We start from the raw sequence: 21,996 nt of genomic DNA on the forward strand, positions 1-21,996 counted from the left end.
GCACAGAAAATGTCAGAAAGCACGTCTAACAGTGCGGCTTTTACCAATTAGACTGCGTTTCTAGTCTACTGAACCTCGACATGGTTTCTACCTAATCAGATGTTTATACTCTCCTTGTACGTTGTTATCGAGTACTGCAGGTGAGGCCAAGTTTCTAAATGCACTCTTAACTGGACAACCACTACACCGCCAACCTCTGCGACTGCCTCAGTGAAACTGGACTTCACTTCTTCTTTTAACTTTCTATCTCCTGCATTCCATTTCCCCTTTCTCAACTTATGACTTCTGGCAAACTTTTCTTTAAAAAAAAACAAAAAAAACTACAGGGGCAATTTAGGAGGTGCGCGAGCCTGGATGGCATATCAGGTTTAAGATCATTCACGCTTGTTCGTCAGCACGTCAGTCTCCTCGCCGCCCCTCTCTCTCTCTCTCTCTCTCTCTCTCTCTCTCTCTCTCTCTCTCTCTCTCTCTCTCTCTCTCTCTCTCTCTCTCTCTCTCTCTCTCTCTCTCTCTCACACACACACACACACACACACACACACACACACACACACACACACACACACACACACACACACACACACACACACACACACACACACACACACACACACACACACACACACACACACACACACACACACACACACACACACACACACACACACACACACACACACACACTCTCTCTCTCTCTGCCCTTCATGTCACATGCCGCTCCGAATAGAAACCCTGCTGCTGAGCAGCAGAAATCGGTAGTTTTTGGTCACGACTTAATACAGCGGTGACGTCTCCGAAAAAAAAAAACAAAAACGAAGAATGAAACGCTCGGGGCGGCAGAAAAGCAGCAGATCGCCAGTCAGGAATCGCTGCAAATGCTTTACAGCGCTAGAGTGAATAAAGCCCTTCACTATGTTCAAACAGGGAAGCCAAACGCGTGCTAAAGGTCCACGGTATCCTGGTTGACCAGCGCTTGTCGCCCCGTGGAAAGCGCAGTTCAGGCAGCAACATGACGATGCGGTGGACGCAGTCGCGTGATCGAATCGCGGCCGCATTTTGATGGCGAAGAAATGTCAAACGCCGGTATGCTGCGCGCTTTAAACAGCATCAGGTGGACGAAATTACTCCTACCACGGCAACAATTTTCTCACCATTGTACTTTTCTTCGTGGCACGGTTCAGGTCACCGTCGTGACCGAGACAGTTACTGCGCCGTTTTTTGCCTCCCACTCTTGTTAATCTGGAAAGAGCTAGATTCAGTCGCTGAAAATAATCGTGCGAGTAGCCCGTGAGAATTCAGCAGGGCAAAGTGTGGCGCAACTCTCCCAACGGCGGCAGGGCTTTAGAGCTGCAGTTACGAAACCCGGTTGCCTCGTAAGCAGCCCTTACGTCTAGCAGACGAAGGTTGCAGCAACGTTTCGGAGGCTGTTCAGAAACTTGTCGGAGCGTATCCCATCTCCAATATCGGGAGTGCAGCAATCCGGCGACACTAAGCGCTCGCGTCATCCGCGGCTTCAATTTCACTCGGGTATCTGGTTTCCCAGTCCCCCTTGGGGACAGCGAAACCAGATACACCGGCTGCTTTCTGGACCGTTCAGCGCGCCGGCCAGAAATGGCTGGTGAATCAGACTTATGTAAAGCTCAAGCCTGTAGACTCCTGGACCAGTAAAGGACCCACCTGAAAAATTTATTTTGTTTATAATAAAGTTGTTTGTTTCCGCCCGTCCGGCCGTTCATCCAAAATCAGTGCCGAGCCTTGTCACCTGCCATATATATGCATGCTCGCGATAATTTTTTTTTTTTTTTTTTTTTTTTTTTTCCAGTCTGCGAGATTCAAAAAGGGGGGAGGTTAATTGCTAGGGTCCCGGTGGTTGCTGTAGGCTGCTATGGCAACGGCTACTGACGTCATTCAAATTAATGGCGTCACGAAACAGCTTAGCAAATCAGAACGATAGCATACGCAATTCCGATGCTCGGCTTGGACAATAGCATTGAACAGGCTACATAAGCCGCGGCGGCTGCTTCGCGCTGGCGCTCCCCAAGCTCGCTCCAGCACGGCCACTCAGTCTTGCTCGGCGACGAAATCTTGGGCTTGTTTATGCAAACGTTGAGACTCCGGAGCGTACAGGTCGGGTGTTCTGTTACGGGACGACATCTGATGCGAGATCCACGCGCGCTGGTTTTTTGGTTTACTATTTTCTTTCTCCAGGCACCCGCAGATGGAATCTGGGTTGGGCTCAATCTTGCCCAACCGTGGTGTTGCAGCCGCTCGCAAGGGTGCCGAAGAGATTACGAAGCAAAGCTAGAAGTGAGATCGCAAGGTCTGAGGGCAACAAAACAAACGCCTCGCCGGCGCTTTCGTATATATGATAACACCCCTTGTGAGCCCTAAGTATCACTGATAGCGATCTGCGAGAGTGATAAGGGGCAAAGCCACTAAGCTGGTTTATTATTTTCTTTTTTTTGTTTTATATCTATCTTTTTTATGTCAGTGACAGCACCACTCCATTTTTTCCCTGTACCTCCTTCCCCTCTTTCTTCTGTCGCGGTGCATCTTCGTATTTTTTTTTTTTCCTGCTTTCTACAGTCGGCGATTTTGGGCGAATTTCATTCACGACGGCTTAGGATAAGCTCCGTATAATGGTTCATTTTGTGAGACAAACCAAGAAACCGGGAGCAGTGGCTCCTCCTTGTCGCGCTCGCTATGCGCCCTGTGTGAGACTCATATGAGAGATGGTACAGCTAACATGAGTGCTGCCAGACGTTTATTGACCTCGGGCCTCGCTATCCGGCTTCTAGCTTTGTCTCTCAATCCCTTCACAACCCTTACAAGTGGCTGCAGCTCCGAAGAGAATTTGCTCAGCGAGAGGGAGGACTGACATGATACCCTCTTCGGCCGGCCGGGTGGCAAAGGAAACCGAAAAAAAAAAAATAAAAAAAAATGTGGAGGTTTATTCTGGTTATACGAGCGGAAGTTCTGTTGCGCATGGCTACACTGTGGTTTGGATTATTAAATATTCGCTTCTTCCCAGCGAGATATGTCGGCAGGATTATCAGACTCAGCCTGGCGCCTGCGCCAAAGAACTGATGCACTCGGACAGGCGTGCTTCTCATCCATGACGAGACTAAAGTATCAAGCGCTTGCGAAGCAGCACGTGGACACACCAGTGAGCGCTGCTGCGATTTTTCCAGGGGCCATAGCTGCGGCGCCTGTTCACAGCAGATCACGTGACGTGACGTCACACAGCCACATATCCACTCCGGCAGCTGAAGGTAAAAGTTGCGCCAAACTTGGTCTTGGGAGTCGCAGTGCGAAGAGTACAGCTTTAAAGCCGGCGCGCGTGGATGTCGCAGCAGCTGCCGTGCCGAAGTGCTACCAGTGGCCCTTTTAAGCAAAGGAGCCCAGTGTTTCGATCAGGTACCGGAGATAGTCTGTGCAAAATGCTACGGTGACACGCGCGCCGCAAAGCATCGAAAATACAATTCAAAGCTATCTCATGCTCTCCTTTGGGAAGCCAGCTTCCCCGCTTCCTGCGCTGGCCCGACGGGCCCCAGTATTGACGTACGTACCGCGAACGACGTCCATTGGTCCGTCTCGCTGACTGACGGGAGAAGGATGGGTGTCTACCGCTCGCTGCGCGCTTTTCCCTCGCCACGGCCAGACTGAATCCAGCGGCGCGCGCTCCCTCGGCCGTTTTTTTTTTTCGCGCTCGTGGAGAGCCACGCCCCACCTCCCGCCAAACGCGGAGGAAGGGGAATTTGTATTACGGAGGCTAGACGACCTCGGGCAGGAGAGTGAAAAACCTTTGCGAGGGAACGGAAGGAGAGAGGCATGACAGAATCGGGTGATTGCGGTGGCTGTAACTGCGTTATTAGTTACTCTTTTCGAAAACATTTTGCGGCCTTGCGTTCTAGGGGCGAAGTCTCACCGGGGAAGAAAATATTTTCGACCGGAGGGTGGACAGTGGGCCTTTAAGAAGTCAGGTAGGCTCCTTACTCTTCCCGTCTGGCATTCCACGACGAAGCCCGAGCACAACTAACATTGCCAGATTACACTGAATTGCGAAGTTTTTGTGAAGTTCTCAATTTCTTTACGATCGGAAGGGTTGCTGGAAAACCGGAGAACGTTGCAGGCATACGCCGCCGTTCTCACACGCGGACTGCGGCCAGTTCGGATGACAAAAGCGGAGCGCTCCGCGGGAGACAGCATTTCTTTCGCTCCTGCCGCCATACAGGCGACGGTCTTCCGGTCCTCACCGCCGTTTACTGCCCTCGTTCTGGGGATGTTTTTCGACTGTCAACGCTTGGCAAATACGCAAACACACAAAACGCCGACCGTTCGTTCTGCCGGTACTCGGGGCAAAACAGCAAAACACCGCGCGCACGACAGAAGAACAATTTTTGTTAGCCGCCGTGCAAGAAACTGGTCACAATGCACAGGGGGCGGAACTTAAACGTTCGGAACTGCTGTCTTGGACGAAGTTCGTGCTAGAATGGCCGCGCTGGAGCGACAGCATACGAAACGTAACACCCAATGTTTAAGGAAGCCGTTGCCGAGTTTAGGAACCTTAATGCATAGCACTACTAGTTGCAATGACGGATTTCGCCGATGTCTGTCAGAAACCGCGCTCTCTCTGTTCCTCCGTGAACCTGAACCGCGAAAGGGGAGGTGGCGATGCACGCGTCATAGCGCTGCAGCGCGCATCACAGTTGCGGCTGTCACTGGGCAGTGTTGTAGGTACAAACACGAGTTGTGTCGCTCGCGCGCTACCAACTTCGCCCTCTTTCCCTTAGCGTCAGCCAACCTTCAGCCTTCACGGACAGGCCAGCAGATGTGCACGCACGGTGTTCCCTCGATCTAGGCTCCGCGCTGTTTGCCGCATCGTGAAGCGCCTGTGCTCACCTCCATGGGCTCGCCTTCAAGCGCAATTCCTTGTTCTTCGACAAAGTGTAAAAATGCATGTAAAAGTATACCAGGAGTAAGCGGCGCTGGCGCACCTACTTAGCAGTTGATTAATTGTGCAAATCGGCTGCAATCTTTTTCACAGATAAAACTATAAAGATAATTATTCTGTGTAAATATAAGATAACGAGGACTACCGCCTTATTATCCTCCGCCAAGGATAATATTGCCCAGGCTTGTTGCCACAGCACGCCTAGGAGACTAAATAAAGCTTATGAGGCCATGGGGGCGTTAGCACACATTCGAGAGATTTGGTACGCACGCACACGGTGTAAAACAAGCCCTGCTGTCCAGCCTAGAAGCAACGGAATACTGTATACTTCTAACAAAGAATGACAAAGCTATAATCAAGTCTCCGCTCCAGTCGCATAAATTAATCGAGTTCTTCAGTGATACCTCACTATTGGCCTTGCACGAATGGCTGCGTATTGTTTGGTAGGATTTTGACAGTGCATGGACTCACTGATGCGTTGGAGCTGCTCCTCGCAGTTCTTGCGCAGGCGCTGGTGCTCCTGCAGGTGCAGCGTTTCCAGGTGACTCTCGACGACGCTGATGGCTCTACCGATGAGGCTGGCCAGCTGCTCCTGGAGTGACGCGCCTGACGTGACGCCGTGCGGACTCGTGCCAGGTTCGCTGCCTTCCCTATTAACGGGTTGATTAGCAAGGAGTAAGAAGCGTGGTTTACGGAAGTATTGATTGAACTGGAGCCAGCTTGTATGTACATGTTAAAATTGTAAAACATGAGCTGAAATATGAAAAAGAGAAAATAGCCGTAGACAAAAAAAAAAAAAAAAACTACAGAGTGAGGACAACTTCGTGTGTTGTCTCTTTATCAGTTATCGATATTACGCTAAAATTTTCTAAGTTTTGTGAGGATTATCGTCGCCTATTGTCTTTCTCGTCACGCGACACTCCAGTAGCGTCACTGTGCGAATGTGCCAAAAAAAATGCCGAGGATAGAAACCATGGAGCTGAAAATATAATTTTTAGGGGTTCGCATGTTGCACGTCGGCTGTGCTGACCTCGCTGCCCTCTCGCCACCTGCAGGGTCACCCTGGATTTGAGCATCGGGCGCCGTGTCTCCGTCGCCACTGGCTGCTCCGCCGCAGCGGAGACACTGCCTCAGCAGCAGGCAGATGTCCTCCGTCAGCTGCGCCGTCAGGTCCTGCGGCCTTAGCTGGGCCTGGGGGTCGCTGTCTCGCCGGCTCGGCTGCAGCTTCAGGTTCTGCTCGAGGCTCATGCGCAGCTCCCGTTCGACGTCGGTGCGCACCTGGTAGGAGAAAGAGAAAGAGAGGAAGAGAAAGAAAGAGAGAGAGAGATAGAGAGAGAGAGAAATCACCGCCCATTTACCATAGCAGTAACATGAATTTCAGCGAAAACTAAACAGAAGCAAAATGACCCTGCAAACGCGGCCACATCATCTGCCAGCTACTATCTAACAGCCATGCCCGTGATTTTTCGCCCAAAACGCCAACGCCAACAATGCCGACACCGTATTTTCAGGAAATTTCGCAGGAAGGCAGAGTCCGTTTTCAGGAAATTCGGACTCTGCGTTATGGACGAAAAGTCGCGGATTTGACTCTGGCCCGTACTAGAAAATTTGTGAATCTAATCCCTTCAGCGGACACTTTGTCACCACCCGCTACGTCTTCCTCCTCCACTATGCTGCTCTAACAGGCCACCTCTCATCTATTCTTTGCACTGCATGCCATGTCAAAGAACGTGTTTTTCTTTTGAGTCCCGCTAAATCCAAGCTCACTTTCTGCTCAGCACTGCCCTGCATGGCCCGTATTCCGAGTTTGCGTCGTTATAGAAAGTGTCGCTATCTTCCCGATCCCGAGTTATCTGATTGGTGGACATACCAGAACTGGATGCCACTATCACTTCCGGTTCCGGTGCTTCCACCAATCAGATGACTCGAAGTTGGGGAGATAACGACGCAAACTCGAAATACGCGACCATGTCTCTCATCGCCACTCCATTTCCTTTTCCAAGCTCTCTGCGCTGCTTCAAGGCCTTTAAATTGAAGTATATTGCAGTTCTTTTCATGCCTTGTGTCTCCAGCCCTCTCTCATAATGTGTACACTGCACTAACTCTCGCTCACTAAGCCGCACAAAAGTCGCTGTGGAAGGCAGCTCACCTTTCTCACGAGGTCTTGCTCCACCTGGTTGCGCACTTCGGCGAGCTTGGACTCGTAGACGGCCTGCAGGCTTCGCGATGATTCACCGCCCTCGACACCCGCCGCCGGGGACGCGTCGGCGTCCGTCTGCAGGCGACCAGCGGCCTCGGCAGACACGGTAACGTCGACCACTGAGTTCCTCAGCTCTTCGAGCTGCTGCGTCTTCAGCTCTACTTCCGCGAGCAGAGCCTCGCGCTCGTCGTTCCACGCGTCCCGCTTGCCGGACAACTCTCCCTCTGCCTTCCGCTCGGCTTCATCCAGCTTTGCCTGCGGTTCATACAAGAAGGGTAGTGGTGGTTGAACGACTACACGAATCGCGTGGCAGCACCGAAAAAGCCTAGAGCAGCGGTAAGTTGTGATAAGGACATTATAAAGTACAAGGGTAAGCGTTGGTGCCTAAGGGGGTCAAGCTGTGCAAGCGGTGTTCGTGGTCACGACCTGGTTTAATCACGTTTTTAATGACTTCAACCGCGGATCAAAGTGAAGCCAAATTCCCCAGACAGGCATCAGGGCACCCTTCGCATTATGAGGCATGATGGCAGCAGATGTGTAGGACAAATGATACAAATTCAGACAACTGCTGGTAAAAGTAGCAACAAGAACTAAAAAAAAAAAAAAAACAGCGAAATTATTCACTGGGCGTCTTCTTGTTTTCTTTTTTTTTTTTTTGGCGGCAATAGGAATTTCAGGCAGAGATACAGTGGCATAAATATTGATATCATTTATTGTACATATTAACTCTAGATAGGGATGTCGGATGCCTGTTGCGTTTAAAGGGACCATAAAAATCCAGGAAACGCGCCCGAATAGTCAGTATTCCACCAGTCGCCTCCGCAACGCAAAACTTAAAAATAGCTAGCTTTAATAATGCCGAATATATCGGCGATTAAAAATGATGCAGCTTCTACCCTAAATTTAAGGCATGCCGTCGCCTGGCGCGCGATAGCACAGCTGCAGCCACCAGTAAGAGTGCGCGTTTCACAATTGCGGCCATGGCGGCCGTCATCGGGCGGTGTTCTACAAACGTGTGTTCAAGGAGGTTATAACCTCCTTCCGTGCGTTATACTCCGGAATGCGGAGTCACGTGTCGCTTGCGCGCCCTCATCTTCGGCCTCTATCCCCTCGCGTCAGTCAGCATTCACGGACAGCATATGCGCACGCCCGATGCTCTCTCAGGCGCCTTCCCCCTGGATGCTGAGCGACGCCACAAGATGACAGACATAGCCTGCGTCCAGTATCCCCTCCCTAGAATATTTCCAAAGCAACAAAAATAATTTTGGCTCAGCGTCGCTCGCCGTATCGGGTATCGGGTGCGGTCACTGTTGCGCTTTCACGGGGCTAGTCTTTAAGCGCAATTCCCTGCTCTCCAACTTACCTTTCGTTGCCCTGGAGACCTTCCACTTCTCCAGACTTGCTGATGACGAAACTCAAGGGCACCTGCTTCGCTCATGCCCTGCATATTCTCCCCACTACTCTCTCTCTCCCTCTTCACCGTTTACTCATTCTTTCTTCAATGCATTCCAGAGAGGGATACAAAATTTGCAGTATCATCATCATCATCAACCTGACAATACCCACTGCAGGGCGAAGGCCTCTCCCATATTTCTCCGTATTAACCCGGTTCTGTGCTAGCTGCATCCACTTGACCCCTGCGAACTTCTTAACCTCATCCGCCCACCTAATTTTCTGCCGCCCCCTGCTATTGCAGTATGAATCACTGCAGATGGTGCGAGGAGAGCTGAGGACCTGCGCTGCGCCTCTACTTGCGTCGCTATGGATGAAGACGGGCCATCATATAGACTTAACTTTGCATATGATGAGCTATGAAAATCGGGCGTAATTTTTTCGTTGATCGAATGATTCTGGCACAAAAAAAAAAGAAAAAAAGCATACGTTTTCGTTCTTGTGCACTTTCTTCATATTTTGTTTTTCCTATCCTCCTGCATAATGTTTTAGCAGAAACTCGTCCCCAAATATAATGACAACCGTATTTCACGCATACCTCGACGCCCCCTTTGGCGCTGACTGTAAGCACGTGTCCACACAAGGACGTCCGCAGTAGCACCGCAATAATGAGTGGGCAACTGCGACAAGCGTGACTGCTACCGGGAACACGCGGCACCCCGATTACATATAGCTGACGCGCCCGCTAAGCATTGTAGTCTGCCGAAGAGTAGCGTGCGAATAGCAGACACCACAGTAGCTATCTCAGTTGAGTGTCTCTAAATGTTAAGTATAACAGCGCGTCGCCGCCGCAATCGGCTCCGGCGACGCGCTATTGCTCCTCCAGCTCCTCCATTGCGGAGGCCATGAACAGCGCTCCCTGAAAAATACCTGGCCAGACGGAGACACGAAGTAGGCACGTGATAAAATTTACGACTTCCTCTAAAAGCGGAGAATAAAGAGAAACTGCGATTTAGAAGGCCTGCCGCCCGGACGGGGGAACGACCAACTCGGATAGGGAAGAGCAGAGCGATGAGCGAAATCCCTCGTTTTCGACAACTGCAAACCTGCTATTATTCAGACATCTAGAAATATTTTACGGCCTCTAGTTCAAGCGGTGATGCCTGGTAACAGCCAGAGTATAGTGGATCATGATCACAGGACGTTGAGGTGAATTCACAAAAGCCATACTTTTACAGCGCCAGATGCACAAGCATGAAGCAGGGCAAAGTTGCACTCGTGAAACAGTGCAGTGCTGTGTCACCTCTGCGTCTGTCGGGCTGTAGAAGTCGAGCTATTGCGAATTGAAACGAACTTGTCCAGCTTCCCATTCTCCAGTGTTCGAGCGGACTGTGACGCGACGGACCCACTCGCCTGCAGACTATGGACCTTGGCGTCCGAGGCCCTCCTCTGCTCGCTCAGTTGTGCCAGCTCCTGCTCCCTGAGGCTCAGCTCCGCGGCTAGCTGCTCCCTCTGCTGCGCGAGCTGGTTCTGTAGCGCGGTGACGTCGGCCCGGAGGCGCTCGGCGAGCACGTTGCGCATGCTCAGTTCGTCCTGCAGCTTGGCGATGGTGGACTGGGCGCAGTCGATGGAGTCCTTGTCCACCTCGGGCTGGCCGCTCAGCTGGGCCTCGAGGTCGGCCACCCGCTGCCGCCACCGCTCCTCGATGTCTCGAAGAGCTTGCTCGAAGCGCACGCGAAGCCGCTCCAGGGGTTCTCTCTGAGCCTCGCCCAGCTCGTCGGCCGCCTCCAGCGTCAGCTGATACGCGTCCGCCACGCACGGGATGCCTGCGCCGCCAGAAACGATGCAAAGACAAGGGAATTGCGAGTTTGCGCCATCCGCGTAAAAGAAAGTGCCCATTAAAATCATTCCCACGATATTATTCGTTTTGCACTTTGTTTCTAGTTGCTGGAGGGCCCATTTAGCGTCACCATGCATCTAACTGCTTTCACTTTCCTCTTTTGAGGTATAAAGATATTCGTTAGATACTTTCCAGGGTAATAATAATAATAATTGGTTCACAGGAAGGGAAGGGCGCAGTAACTGTCACACTTGCTCTGTGGGCACCCGAACCGCGCCGTAAGGGAAAGGAGGAAGGTGGGAATGAAAGTGGAAAGAGAGAAAGAGGAGCCGTAGTGGAGGGCTACGGAGTAATTTCGACCACCTGGGGATCATTAACGTGCGCTGACATCGCACAGCACACGGACGCCACTTCGTTTCGCCTCCATCGAAACGCAGCCGCCGCGGTCAGGTTCGAACCCGGGAACTCCGGCACAGTAGTCAGGCGTCTTACCACTGCACCACCCCGGCGGGGCAACTTTTCAGCGGAAAAACAAATATTCTTGGTGGTAAATTTACGAATATTAAAAAAGCCGTTAATTTCACGCGCTTAAAAAGACACACTGTAGGTAATTAAAAAGCTTGTTTAATTGCCTATAAAACCCAAATTTATGTCGTCGGATTCAATTGGAGAAAGCTGTGGCAAATGCACCTCTAGGCGGTCACATCGACGGATGGTGACGTCCATGGGCATAAGCCCCTCGCACCAGCTAGTGTGGCGTCATAGATAGCTGGTAGGTGCAAAGGGGTTAACTACGACGTCACTATGAAATTGGTCGGCGCCATTACCTGAAGGGCCTCTTTTGAGGGGCGTTCGCCCCTGTGTTCTTCCGTTGTATCAGAGTATATGCACAAAAAACGGCAACAATCATTCAAACAAATAAAAAGCCAAATTGGAGTGTAGTTTTTTTGTTTGTTTTCTAGGTGTTGATCAGGGTGGGGAACTAGTTGTTAATTAGTTTAAATGGAGAATAACTTCATAGCGGACGTTCAAGCTTCACCTTATGTATAGAAGTAGTTTCCCAGTTATTGCAGTTGTTCTGTTTAGCTCGTCACTGTCCTTAAGTATTGTGCCATATGGATGGAAATAAGCGAACGCTGTACCAGTGCATAAAAATAGTCCTAGCTATCGCTTAAATGGCCACTGTCCAAGAAAGGCCCTTTTAAGCAAAGGAGCCCAGTGTTTCGATCAGGTAAGTCTGTGCAAAATGCTACAGTGACACGCGCGCCGCAAAGCATCGAAAGTACAATTCAAAGCTCTCTCATGTTCTCCTCTGGGAAGCCAGCTTCCCCGTTTCCTGCGCTGGCCCGACGGGCCACAGCAATGACGTACGTACCGGGAACGATGTCCATTGGTCCGTCTCGCTGACTGACGGGAGAGGGATGGGTGTCTACCGCTCGCAGCGCGCTTTTCCCTCGCCACGACCAGACAATCCAGCGGCGCGAGCTCCCTCGACCGTTTTTTTTTTTTCGCGCTCGCGGAGAGCCACGCCCCACCTCCCGCCAAACGCGGAGCAGGAAGGGGAATTTGTATTGCGGAGGCTAGACGACCTCGGGCAGGAGAGTGAAAAACCTTTGCGAGGGAACGGAAGGAGAGAGGCATGACAGAATCGGGCGATTGCGGTGGCTGCAACTGCGTTATTAGTTACTCTTTTCAAAAACATTTTGCGGCCTTGCGTTCGGTCCTCTCCCCCTTTTTATTCAACATAACCCTAATCAAAATGGCACACGAACTCGCAAGAATCCCAGACCTAGAACACTCTTTGTACGCGGACGATATCACCCTTTGGACCACCAAGGGGAGTATTGGCACGATACAAGATACGCTACAACAAGCGGTAGACGTAGTCGTAGAGGAGGCGCAAGCCGCGGGACTCGCGTGTTCCCCCCAGAAATCTGAGTTACTCATTCTACACCCAAAGCGTCAAAGAAAGAATAAAGCGCCTGCGATAAAAATCTACGCGGAAGGTGCAGCCATCCAAGAAGTGGAAACACTAAGAATCTTGGGAATGCTCATACAGTCAAACCAAAAAAACGACACACTAATTAAGAAACTGAAAAACACCGTGAACCAAATTTCCCTCCTCCTCAGACGAATCGCAAATAGGCGTGGAGGAGTTAAAGAAGCTGAGACCAGGAAACTAGTAGAAGCCTTCGTTCTTAGCAGAGTTATCTACTCTACACCATACGTCACCCTCACAGTTAGAGAAAGAGACGACCTGGATTCACTAATTAGGCAGTCCTATAAAATTGCGCTAAACCTCCCTCGTCATACCCCAAATGAAACACTACTAAAGTTAGGAATTCATAACACCTTAGCGGAAATGGTGGAAGCACACCTCACCGCACAGTACGAACGACTGTCAAGCACTGAAACGGGACGTTTCATCCTAAAACAAGCAGGAATACAATATGAAGGGACCCGGGCCCACACTTTGCCGATTCCAAGACACGTGCACGAGCAATTAATAGTCCGTCCTCTGCCTAAAAACATGCATCCAGAATATGGTACGGACAGAAGAAGGGCTAGAGCACAAAAATTACACGAAAGATTTTCAGTACAGAAAGACACGGCGCACGTGGACGTGGCAGAACATGCGGACAGAGATGCCTTTTCCCTGGCAGTTGTCGATCATCGAGGTTCTCCCCTCGCATCGGCGACAATCAATAAAACAAAATTTCCGGAGGAGGCCGAAGAGGCTGCCATAGCTTTAGCCATTACCTCCACCACTGCCAAATACATCCTTAGCGACTCTAAAACTGCAATTCGAAATTTTGCAAAAGGAAGGGCCCACTCCGCAGCCATCAAAATCTTACAAAAAATCTCCCATACCCGCCTTATCACATTGATCTGGGTCCCTGCCCATTCGGACCATCCTGGGAATGAGGCAGCGCACCAATTTGCCCGAGGATTCGTAGTTAACCGGGAGGTGCGCTGCCCTGAGCTCAGGTCGGCTAGGGAGCGGATGACAACCTACAAAGAAATTACTACCCACTTCAAGAAAGAAAGACAAATCTTCCCAGAACCACATCGATCACTAAGTAAAACACAACAAGTCACCTGGCGCCAGCTTCAAACAGACACTTTCTTTAATCCGTACATGTACTCCATATGGTTCCCAGAGCAGTTCAGCCCTGTCTGTTCTCTCTGTGGACATCAAAAGGCAGACACACCACACATCCTATACTCATGTAATCAAGACAAGCCATCACAGAGTCTGCAGCTCTCTACCCAATCTCAGTGGGGGGCCGCGCTGCTCAGCTCCGACCCGGAGGTTCAACTCCGAGTCACGGAGCGAGCCGAAGAGGTCGCCGAACGACATCGTCGGTCGGCCACCTGGCGTCCGGCCTAGAAGAGGAGCCCACCGCGGGGACGGGAACGCCAACCCACCCCGCGCCTACGACCTCTTCTTTAATAAAGTTTACCTCCTCCTCCTCTAGGGGCGAAGTCTCACAGTCACCGGGGAAGAAAATATTTTCGACCGGAGGGTGGACAGTGGGCCTTTAAGATCGCATCAGCCGCAAGTATAACCACAACTTACGCCCTATAATCTACGTTTTCAGAACAGACATTTGGACACGACCCTATCCTGGTATCAAGAAGGAAAGAGAATTGGAGGCGAAAACAATAGCTCAGCGACTCAGGAGTGCGCTACAGAGGTCAGCTCGAGTTGCAATGGTCTTAGGACAGCTTTCTCAGTAGCGACAGTCGCGGGAATATCTCTCGGGCGTCTCGTAGTTCGGGCACTGCTTATCAAGACGGACTGCAAACTGAAAATCGCGCGATGTCGCCAGTTCCTCCAGACTAACATTCCACTAGGTCAAATTGCGATTTCAAACTTCAAGCAGCACGCTGACGACGCTGAGGACTCAGCATCGGAGTATACTAAGTAGCGCGCATATCCCTTGAACGTCGGCCCAAACTCCAACGTTCTGGACCGGAGTCGGGCCGCCTAATCCGCAGGCGTCAAAATGCGGCTGTCGCATTATCACATGCATAGACCACGCTGCCGGCAATAATAAGCCACTCACGAAGTTACGAAGCTGCAGAAGTTTACTGAGAAACGCCGACCGGAGCTGTATTAGTACACGAGATGGCTATATGCGAATAAATACAGGTGCAGATCAATAGTGCACGCAAATATACATGCATGCACTGTACATACTATACACTATCATGTAACATCATCAAACATACGTCGTGTGTACTTATATATGGCGCGCAAAAAGTATGCGCCTTTCGGCGTAATTACCGGTTATTACACCAGTAATACCCACCAGATGGGCATTCGATGACTTCTGGTCTCAATTGGGTTGCAACAATCAGGGAAGAGGAACTCGAATGGCTCGATTTTCTCAGTATGAGCAAGTTCAAGTTTGGAGCTTCGGTGTGAGACCGAAGAGCCCAATTTCCGCGTCTACGAAGTTTTGCGCAGATGCATGTGTCACATCCCGTAAAGTGTCCTATCTATTAACAGCTATTGATTTGCATAGTGGGCACGGTGTGCACGGCGTCGGTGTAGTACGCCACAAAAAACAGCAACAACTTAATATGTAGTCGATCCATAGTGTTCATGCGAGCTGTTAGCTCTCGGCAGCATATCTACCGCAGCTATCACATTATATATCCTTATCTATATGGATTTTTTTAAATATGTATATACAAAAATATCCAGGCTGAATTCTACTCAATAGATCTGTCTTAACATGCCTAATGTTCCTCTTATATTAGACGCCCGTCAATCAATATGATTCGTAGAAACACCAACGGTCTAACACAATGCCACCAGCACGCACCACTTCAGTATCTACATGTGCATGCCTTAGTAGCCCGTAGGAGCACTAGCGTGGGCATTTAGCGGGGCCACCCTAGTGACCCTACTCTGCCACGGTACACGGATGGTCTGACTTACGTCTTCGCTAAGCTAAGACGGAGTCAAGTGGAAAGCGGGAGACGACATACGCTTACTTAAAAATGATCAATACGGTACTCTGAATTGGCCACTGAAAAACAGAAAGCGCAAACACAAAGAGAGCAATATATATATATATATAAAAAATGATCGCTACGTTTGCTTGCACATATTTTCCGTGAACAGTAAGAGGCCACCGACAAGGGTGACAGCGTCCAAATTAAAAAAAAAAAAATAACATAAAAGAAAAAAAAAAGGAAGAACCGAGATTAAAAAAAAGTCTCAGCTGTAGCAGAGACTCGGGATTTCAAACTGGCGTCACAAGACACGGCCTCCGACTGTGCAGTGCGAACGCCAAAACGTCGGAGAAGAGCTCAAATTCCCCTGACTAACATCGGGTCATTCGCTCCGTGCGTTATATAAAACAAATGCTCGAGCACGAAATATGGGTTACATAAAAGGGCGAATAACTTCAAGGCAACGGCGCTTGGAAAAAGTACGTTAACGGCAGGAATTTCAGTGGAAGAAGGTATGCCATTAATACTGGCTTCGTTTGGTGCACGATAAACAGAGTGAGCCTAATACGTAACAGCGTGCACAAAAAGCTAAAACTGAAAAACTCGTTGCTCACGTAACCGAATGTATCCAAAAGCATCATAGCAATTTGCCTCGCTGCAAGCTCAGAAGGCAGAACGCTGTCTACAGTTTCACATATGGGCAGTTCCACCCAAGTGAGAAAGAAACACAACAAACCGAACTGCAAATATATATAGGTACATAGAAAGAAGATATATAGAATAGAATGACACTGCCTTCTATTCGCGGTACTTGGGTGTAACTTATCATGAACATGAGAAATCGCTATGAGATCCGTGCTTTATTTGTAGAAGTCATGTACACAACGAATTAGTTGTTTTTTTTTAATGCGTTCTTTTGACGCCAGCAGAGCGGAATGTTTTCTAAAGGTCGACGCGCACGTGTAAGAAGCTACACGAAAATTTTTACTGAAGAATTAAAACAAAAATCACTATGCATTGACTGTTGCCGCGTTCGCGAAAGCTCTAGTCGAATACAACTTAAGAAAGAAAAAAATATGCAGGACACCTAAGCTCCGCGCCTTTAAGGATATGATGCGAGAGCTAGGCGACCACCCGGCATATATATTTTTATTTATTTATTTATAGGTACTGTGATCTGGTACAGATTATAGCCGGGTGGGAAAAACAAAAAGAAATACAAGCATATAAACGCACTCAAATTCATAAAATTTGCAGGCACTTTTCAAACATTAGTAAAGAACTTTGAGTTACAGTCTCGCTATTAAGTTTATTCCATTCCGTAATTGTCCTCGGAAAGAAAGGATATTTAAAACAGTTATTTCGCGCGTTCACAGGGGTTATTGTTAGTGCATGCCTTTGTCTCGTATTATAACCTGAAGAGTAAGTAATATAATTGGAAGTGTTAATATTATAATGACCTTTTACGAGCTGGAAAAGAAACTTTAATCGGCAGATACGATTGCGCTCAGTCACAGAAGGTAATCCACTACGCTTCACAAGCTCGCTGACAGACGCACGGCCATATGAATTAAATACAAACCTAACGACCTTATGCTGTATGCGCTCAAGTTTATGAATGTTAGTTAAGGTGAAAGTTAAGGTTAAGGTATATATATATATATATATATATATATATATATATATATATATATATATATATATATATATATTGAAGAGGGGTTTATTGCGGGTTATTCGGACGACTGGAGACGGCGATCGGTGACACAAGACGATCGTAGAGCAAAGCACAATATCGTCCGAACAAGACAGTCCGAGCTCTCAGAGCGCGCGCCAGCTGACCGACGTCTTCATCGTCGTTAGCGTCGGCGCTGTATCATCTTCTTCCTTACAATATATATATATATATATATATATATATATATATATATATATATATATATATATATATATATATATATATATATATATATGAAGGAAAGAAGCCAAGTCGGCGAGGCCAAGGAAAGCGTTGGGGATGGTACTTTATGTCTTTTTTTTTTAAATGTTTACTTGGATAATCCCAGAGATTAGTAATGTAATCTGTTTAGGGGAAAGATAATTAAACACAAAGTAGAAGAAAAAACAACGTGCCGACGGTGGGAACCGAACCCACGACCTCCGAATAACGCGTCCGGTGCTCTTCCAACTGAGCTACATCGGCCGCTGTCCCGCCTGCTACTTTCTTGGGTATTTATGTTGTCTGTATACGAACCTTGAGAGTGTTCACCAGCGCCACCCTCAGCCAAGGCGGCGGACGTGGAACGTCCTTTGTTACCGCCAGCGTCACGTAGAACGTGATCAAGAGCGAGGGCGAAAGCTGTGCTAGAACCCTCCTTACGCTACCTATGGCTTCAAGACTGCCAGAACCGAGACCCCCATAAGCTACAAGCAGATCAATTAAGGGGAAATAAGGGTGCTCGTTATAATACATGAAGGAAAGAAGCCAAGTCGGCGAGGCCAAGGAAAGCGTTGGGGATGGTACTTTATATTTTTTTTTTAATGTTTACTTGGATAATCCCAGAGATTAGTAATGTAATCTGTTTAGGGGAAAGATAATTAAACACAAAGTAGAAGAAAAAACAACGTGCCGATGGTGGGAACCGAACCCACGACCTCCGAATAACGCGTCCGGAGCTCTTCCAACTGAGCTACATCGGCCGCTGTCCCCCCTGCTACTTTCTTGGGTATTTATGTTGTCTGTATACGAACCTTGAGAGTGTTCACCAGCGCCACCCTCAGCCAAGGCGGCGGACGTGGAACGTCCTTTGTTACCGCCAGCGTCACGTAGAACGTGATCAAGAGCGAGGGCGAAAGCTGTGCTAGAACCCTCCTTACGCTACCTATGGCTTCAAGACTGCCAGAACCGAGACCCCCATAAGCTACAAGCAGATCAATTAGGGGGAAATGAGGGTGCTCGTTATAATACATGAAGGAAAGAAGCCAAGTCGGCGAGGCCAAGGAAAGCGTTGGGGATGGTACTTTATGTCTTTTTTTTTAATGTTTACTTGGATAATCCCAGAGATTAGTAATGTAATCTGTTTAGGGGAAAGATAATTAAACACAAAGTAGAAGAAAAAACAACGTGCCGATGGTGGGAACCGAACCCACGACCTCCGAATAACGCGTCCGGAGCTCTTCCAACTGAGCTACATCGGCCGCTGTCCCCCCTGCTACTTTCTTGGGTATTTATGTTGTCTGTATACGAACCTTGAGAGTGTTCACCAGCGCCACCCTCAGCCAAGGCGGCGGACGTGGAACGTCCTTTGTTACCGCCAGCGTCACGTAGAACGTGATCAAGAGCGAGGGCGAAAGCTGTGCTAGAACCCTCCTTACGCTACCTATGGCTTCAAGACTGCCAGAACCGAGACCCCCATAAGCTACAAGCAGATCAATTAGGGGAAATGAGGGTGCTCGTTATAATACATGAAGGAAAGAAGCCAAGTCGGCGAGGCCAAGGAAAGCGTTGGGGATGGTACTTTATCTCTTTTTTTTTAATGTTTACTTGGATAATCCCAGAGATTAGTAATGTAATCTGTTTAGGGGAAAGATAATTAAACACAAAGTAGAAGAAAAAACAACGTGCCGATGGTGGGAACCGAACCCACGACCTCAGAATAACGCGTCCGGTGCTCTTATAATATATATATATATATATATATATATATATATATATATATATATATATATATATATATATATATATATATATATATATATATATATATAAATAAATATGCAGCCCCACTTTAACCAAGCCGTATAAATGTGCCTAGGTAGCCAAGGTGTAGCATGCCTGACATGACATCCAAGAGCACTGAAAGGTTGATGATTCTTCCACCTTACTACCTCAAATGAGTAACCAGAGTAGGCAGCTACTCCCAACTTTTCGATACCACGCGGTCTCGTTAAGTCGCAAAAACTATCGAAGAATCAGTGCTCGGCCATGTCAGCTGCCAGGTATACCATCTGCCAGAGCCATGTTTGTAATTTTACATTCACAACGGTGACACAGATTTTTATGAATAACGGCGCCTTTAACCCCTTCGCGTTAAATCGGATTTTGTCCCTGAAAAGACCCCCATGCAGCCAATAGCGTCGACCGATTCTGATGACAACATGGATAATCTCCAAAGGACCTGCTATTGAGACAATGCACGGCGTGACAGATGAGTGGGGTTCTCCACAGCTGATTTATTTATAGGAAGGGAAAGGCGAGGTAACTGTCTCACTTGATTTCTGTGGACACCGCAACCGCGCCGTAAGGGAAGGGAGGAAGATGGGAGTGAAAGTGGAAAGAGAGAAAGAGGAGCCGTAGTGGAGGGCTACGGAGTAATTTCGACCGCCTGGGGATCTTTAACGTGCGCTGACATCGCACAGCACACGACGCCTCTTCGTTTCGCCTCCATCGAAACGCAGCCGCCGAGGTCGGGTTCGAACCCGGGTATTCCGGCACAGTAGTCGGGCGTCTTACCACTGCACCACCCCGGCGGGGCTACAGCTTCATCGCATTAACCGCGGCGTGCTGAAAATCGATGGACGCTATTGGCTGCTGCGAGCTCTTCTAAAGGGCATATGCAGCCTTTTTCTTGAGCTGCTTCCGACTATAGGAGTATAAACGTGACTCTCACCACCTAGCCGCAGTGGTTGGGGTTGAGGGGTGTGGGGGAGGGGGGAGCAAGGGGTCTGCTGCCGATTACGATGTTTGATCACGGGTCGATTAAACGAAAAACTTCTTGCGGAGCGAGATTCCGGAGATATAAACAATGGCGTGTCTCATGAAGCGAGAGTAGTTGAAGGTGGTCGCATCGTCATCATCCCAGCCGGAGACCAATGCGCCACAGAAAAAAAGTATTCTTTCAGGAATTTCTACATAGTACATAGATAGTAAATAATATGCACTCTGCGTTAGGCAGAGATATGCATCGCATTAACGACAGCTCAGCCCCTACTGACCTCTATTAGGTTCCGCTTGTCCCGGTATCCCCATACATTGTAATTTTATCACAACACCGTCTGCTCTGTGCTTTACGTGTCGTATTCCTCATTTTTATTGCTCCCAAATACCCCCCCCCCCCCCCCCCCCCCCCCGCCCCTCCCTGCTTATTTCCCATTTCGCGCCTCATTCTCGCATTTTGTCCTCCAAGGTTACGTCACCATTTCCGGTTACACGAGATCGCTGAGCTGTCCTTGGTTTAACCCTACAGGAAGTTTGGAGACATACTGAGGTCTTGTATCGACAGGTCACCACGTTAGAACGAGTTTCTAATGGAGCCTTTATGATGGATAAAAGTGAAATAATTGAAACGCAAATGTCACCATCATCGGCAAATTTCGCAAATAGAGCGCGGTAATTTGCCCCCCCCCCCCCCTTTTAATTTTGGCGGGCATTCTAGAGGTTAGGCTATGCCACCGTGTGCTTGGAATGAGTGATCACAGAGTCCGTTGTTTCAGCGTAGACATTCTGAGTTTGAATCAAGTGGCGACAAAGCGTTGAAATAAAAATTTATCGACGGCGCGCATTTTGCACAACAAGATAACGGTACGCTGAGTTTTGCAAACAATGGACGCGACTCCAATTAATCCGTCTTTTGACGCAGGACGAAAGAAAAAAAGAATAAAAAGTCAGGGTCTCATGATTGATTTTCACAAAGCACGAAACTTGGCGCATTCATGGACAGCCTAACCGGAAATGGAGCTCCCTAATACCAGGGAGCTATACAAAAAGAAACGCCAATGAGAGAAATACTGGAACGAGAGTGCATGAAAGAGGATGCTCTGATTGTCTCACTGTCGCTCCGCGTTATCGGGGCTGTACGGTTGCTCGCGACTATGTACTGATTACGTGAAGCAAGATTTATTGTCAACGGTCGCACTTTTAAGTCGTAAAAATCGCAGTCCACAGTCTGTCCCGACATGCTGCTGCTCTGCTGAACGAGTACTGCTAGTCTTCACTGATTAATCTTCATCACTGCAATACTTTCGTTTTCCTTAAATTGTTAAAGAAATGGTAAACTGGCGATCAAAAAATTAGGAAGATGTTTATCCCTACTAAAGCTAAGTAACTAAAGCGAAACTGGGTGCACGTTTCGCTCAACCCGCCTCTCTTCGTCTCTGTGCGGCAGATTCTCGGCGAGCAACGTCCACTGGATGATCGGATTCGGCCTGTCTTCTGCGCCGCTTCTGAGACGCAGACAGCTCACGAGGCGTCTCGCCTGGATCAACCATGACGACTGCTGCCATTAAATTGTCGAGAGCTGTTGCTATCCATTGGAACCGGCTAAGAGGATTTAATCAGCATTTAACGGTATTTAAACCGATAATTAAAGGCCCCTGGTTTCGGCACAAACATATATGGCGGAGTCAGAGAGAGAGAGAGAGAGAGAGAGAGAGAGAGAGAGAGAGAGAGAGAGAGAGAGAGAGAGAGAGAGAGAGGAGATAGATAGATAGATAGATAGATAGATAGATAGATAGATAGATAGATAGATAGATAGATAGATAGATAGATAGATAGATAGATAGATAGATAGATAGATAGATAGATAGATAGATAGATAGATAGATAGATAGATAGATAGATAGATAGATAGATAGATAGATAGA

The 21,996-nt window shown here is 48.6% G+C and overlaps 1 protein-coding gene across 3 annotated transcripts in view; it reads right to left on the reverse strand.

Moving 5' to 3' along the window:
* Nucleotides 1–21,996, reverse strand: part of LOC146175642 (ninein-like protein) — a 547,135-nt gene that overhangs the window by 4,856 nt on the left and 520,283 nt on the right. For all 3 annotated transcript variants that reach the window (XM_084582042.1, XM_084582041.1, XM_084582040.1), the window contains 4 exons: nucleotides 9,960–10,372; nucleotides 7,104–7,409; nucleotides 5,985–6,232; nucleotides 5,426–5,604 (listed from right to left, as the gene is read on the reverse strand). In XM_084582042.1, coding sequence (XP_084438168.1) covers nucleotides 5,426–5,604; nucleotides 5,985–6,232; nucleotides 7,104–7,409; nucleotides 9,960–10,372 — 1,146 coding nt within the window. The remainder of the gene's footprint in view (nucleotides 1–5,425; nucleotides 5,605–5,984; nucleotides 6,233–7,103; nucleotides 7,410–9,959; nucleotides 10,373–21,996) is intronic.

This window comes from Amblyomma maculatum, chromosome 10 (genome assembly GCF_055883805.1).
Source record: "Amblyomma maculatum isolate TAMU_Amacu chromosome 10, ASM5588380v1, whole genome shotgun sequence".
Lineage (NCBI taxonomy): Eukaryota > Metazoa > Arthropoda > Arachnida > Ixodida > Ixodidae > Amblyomma > Amblyomma maculatum.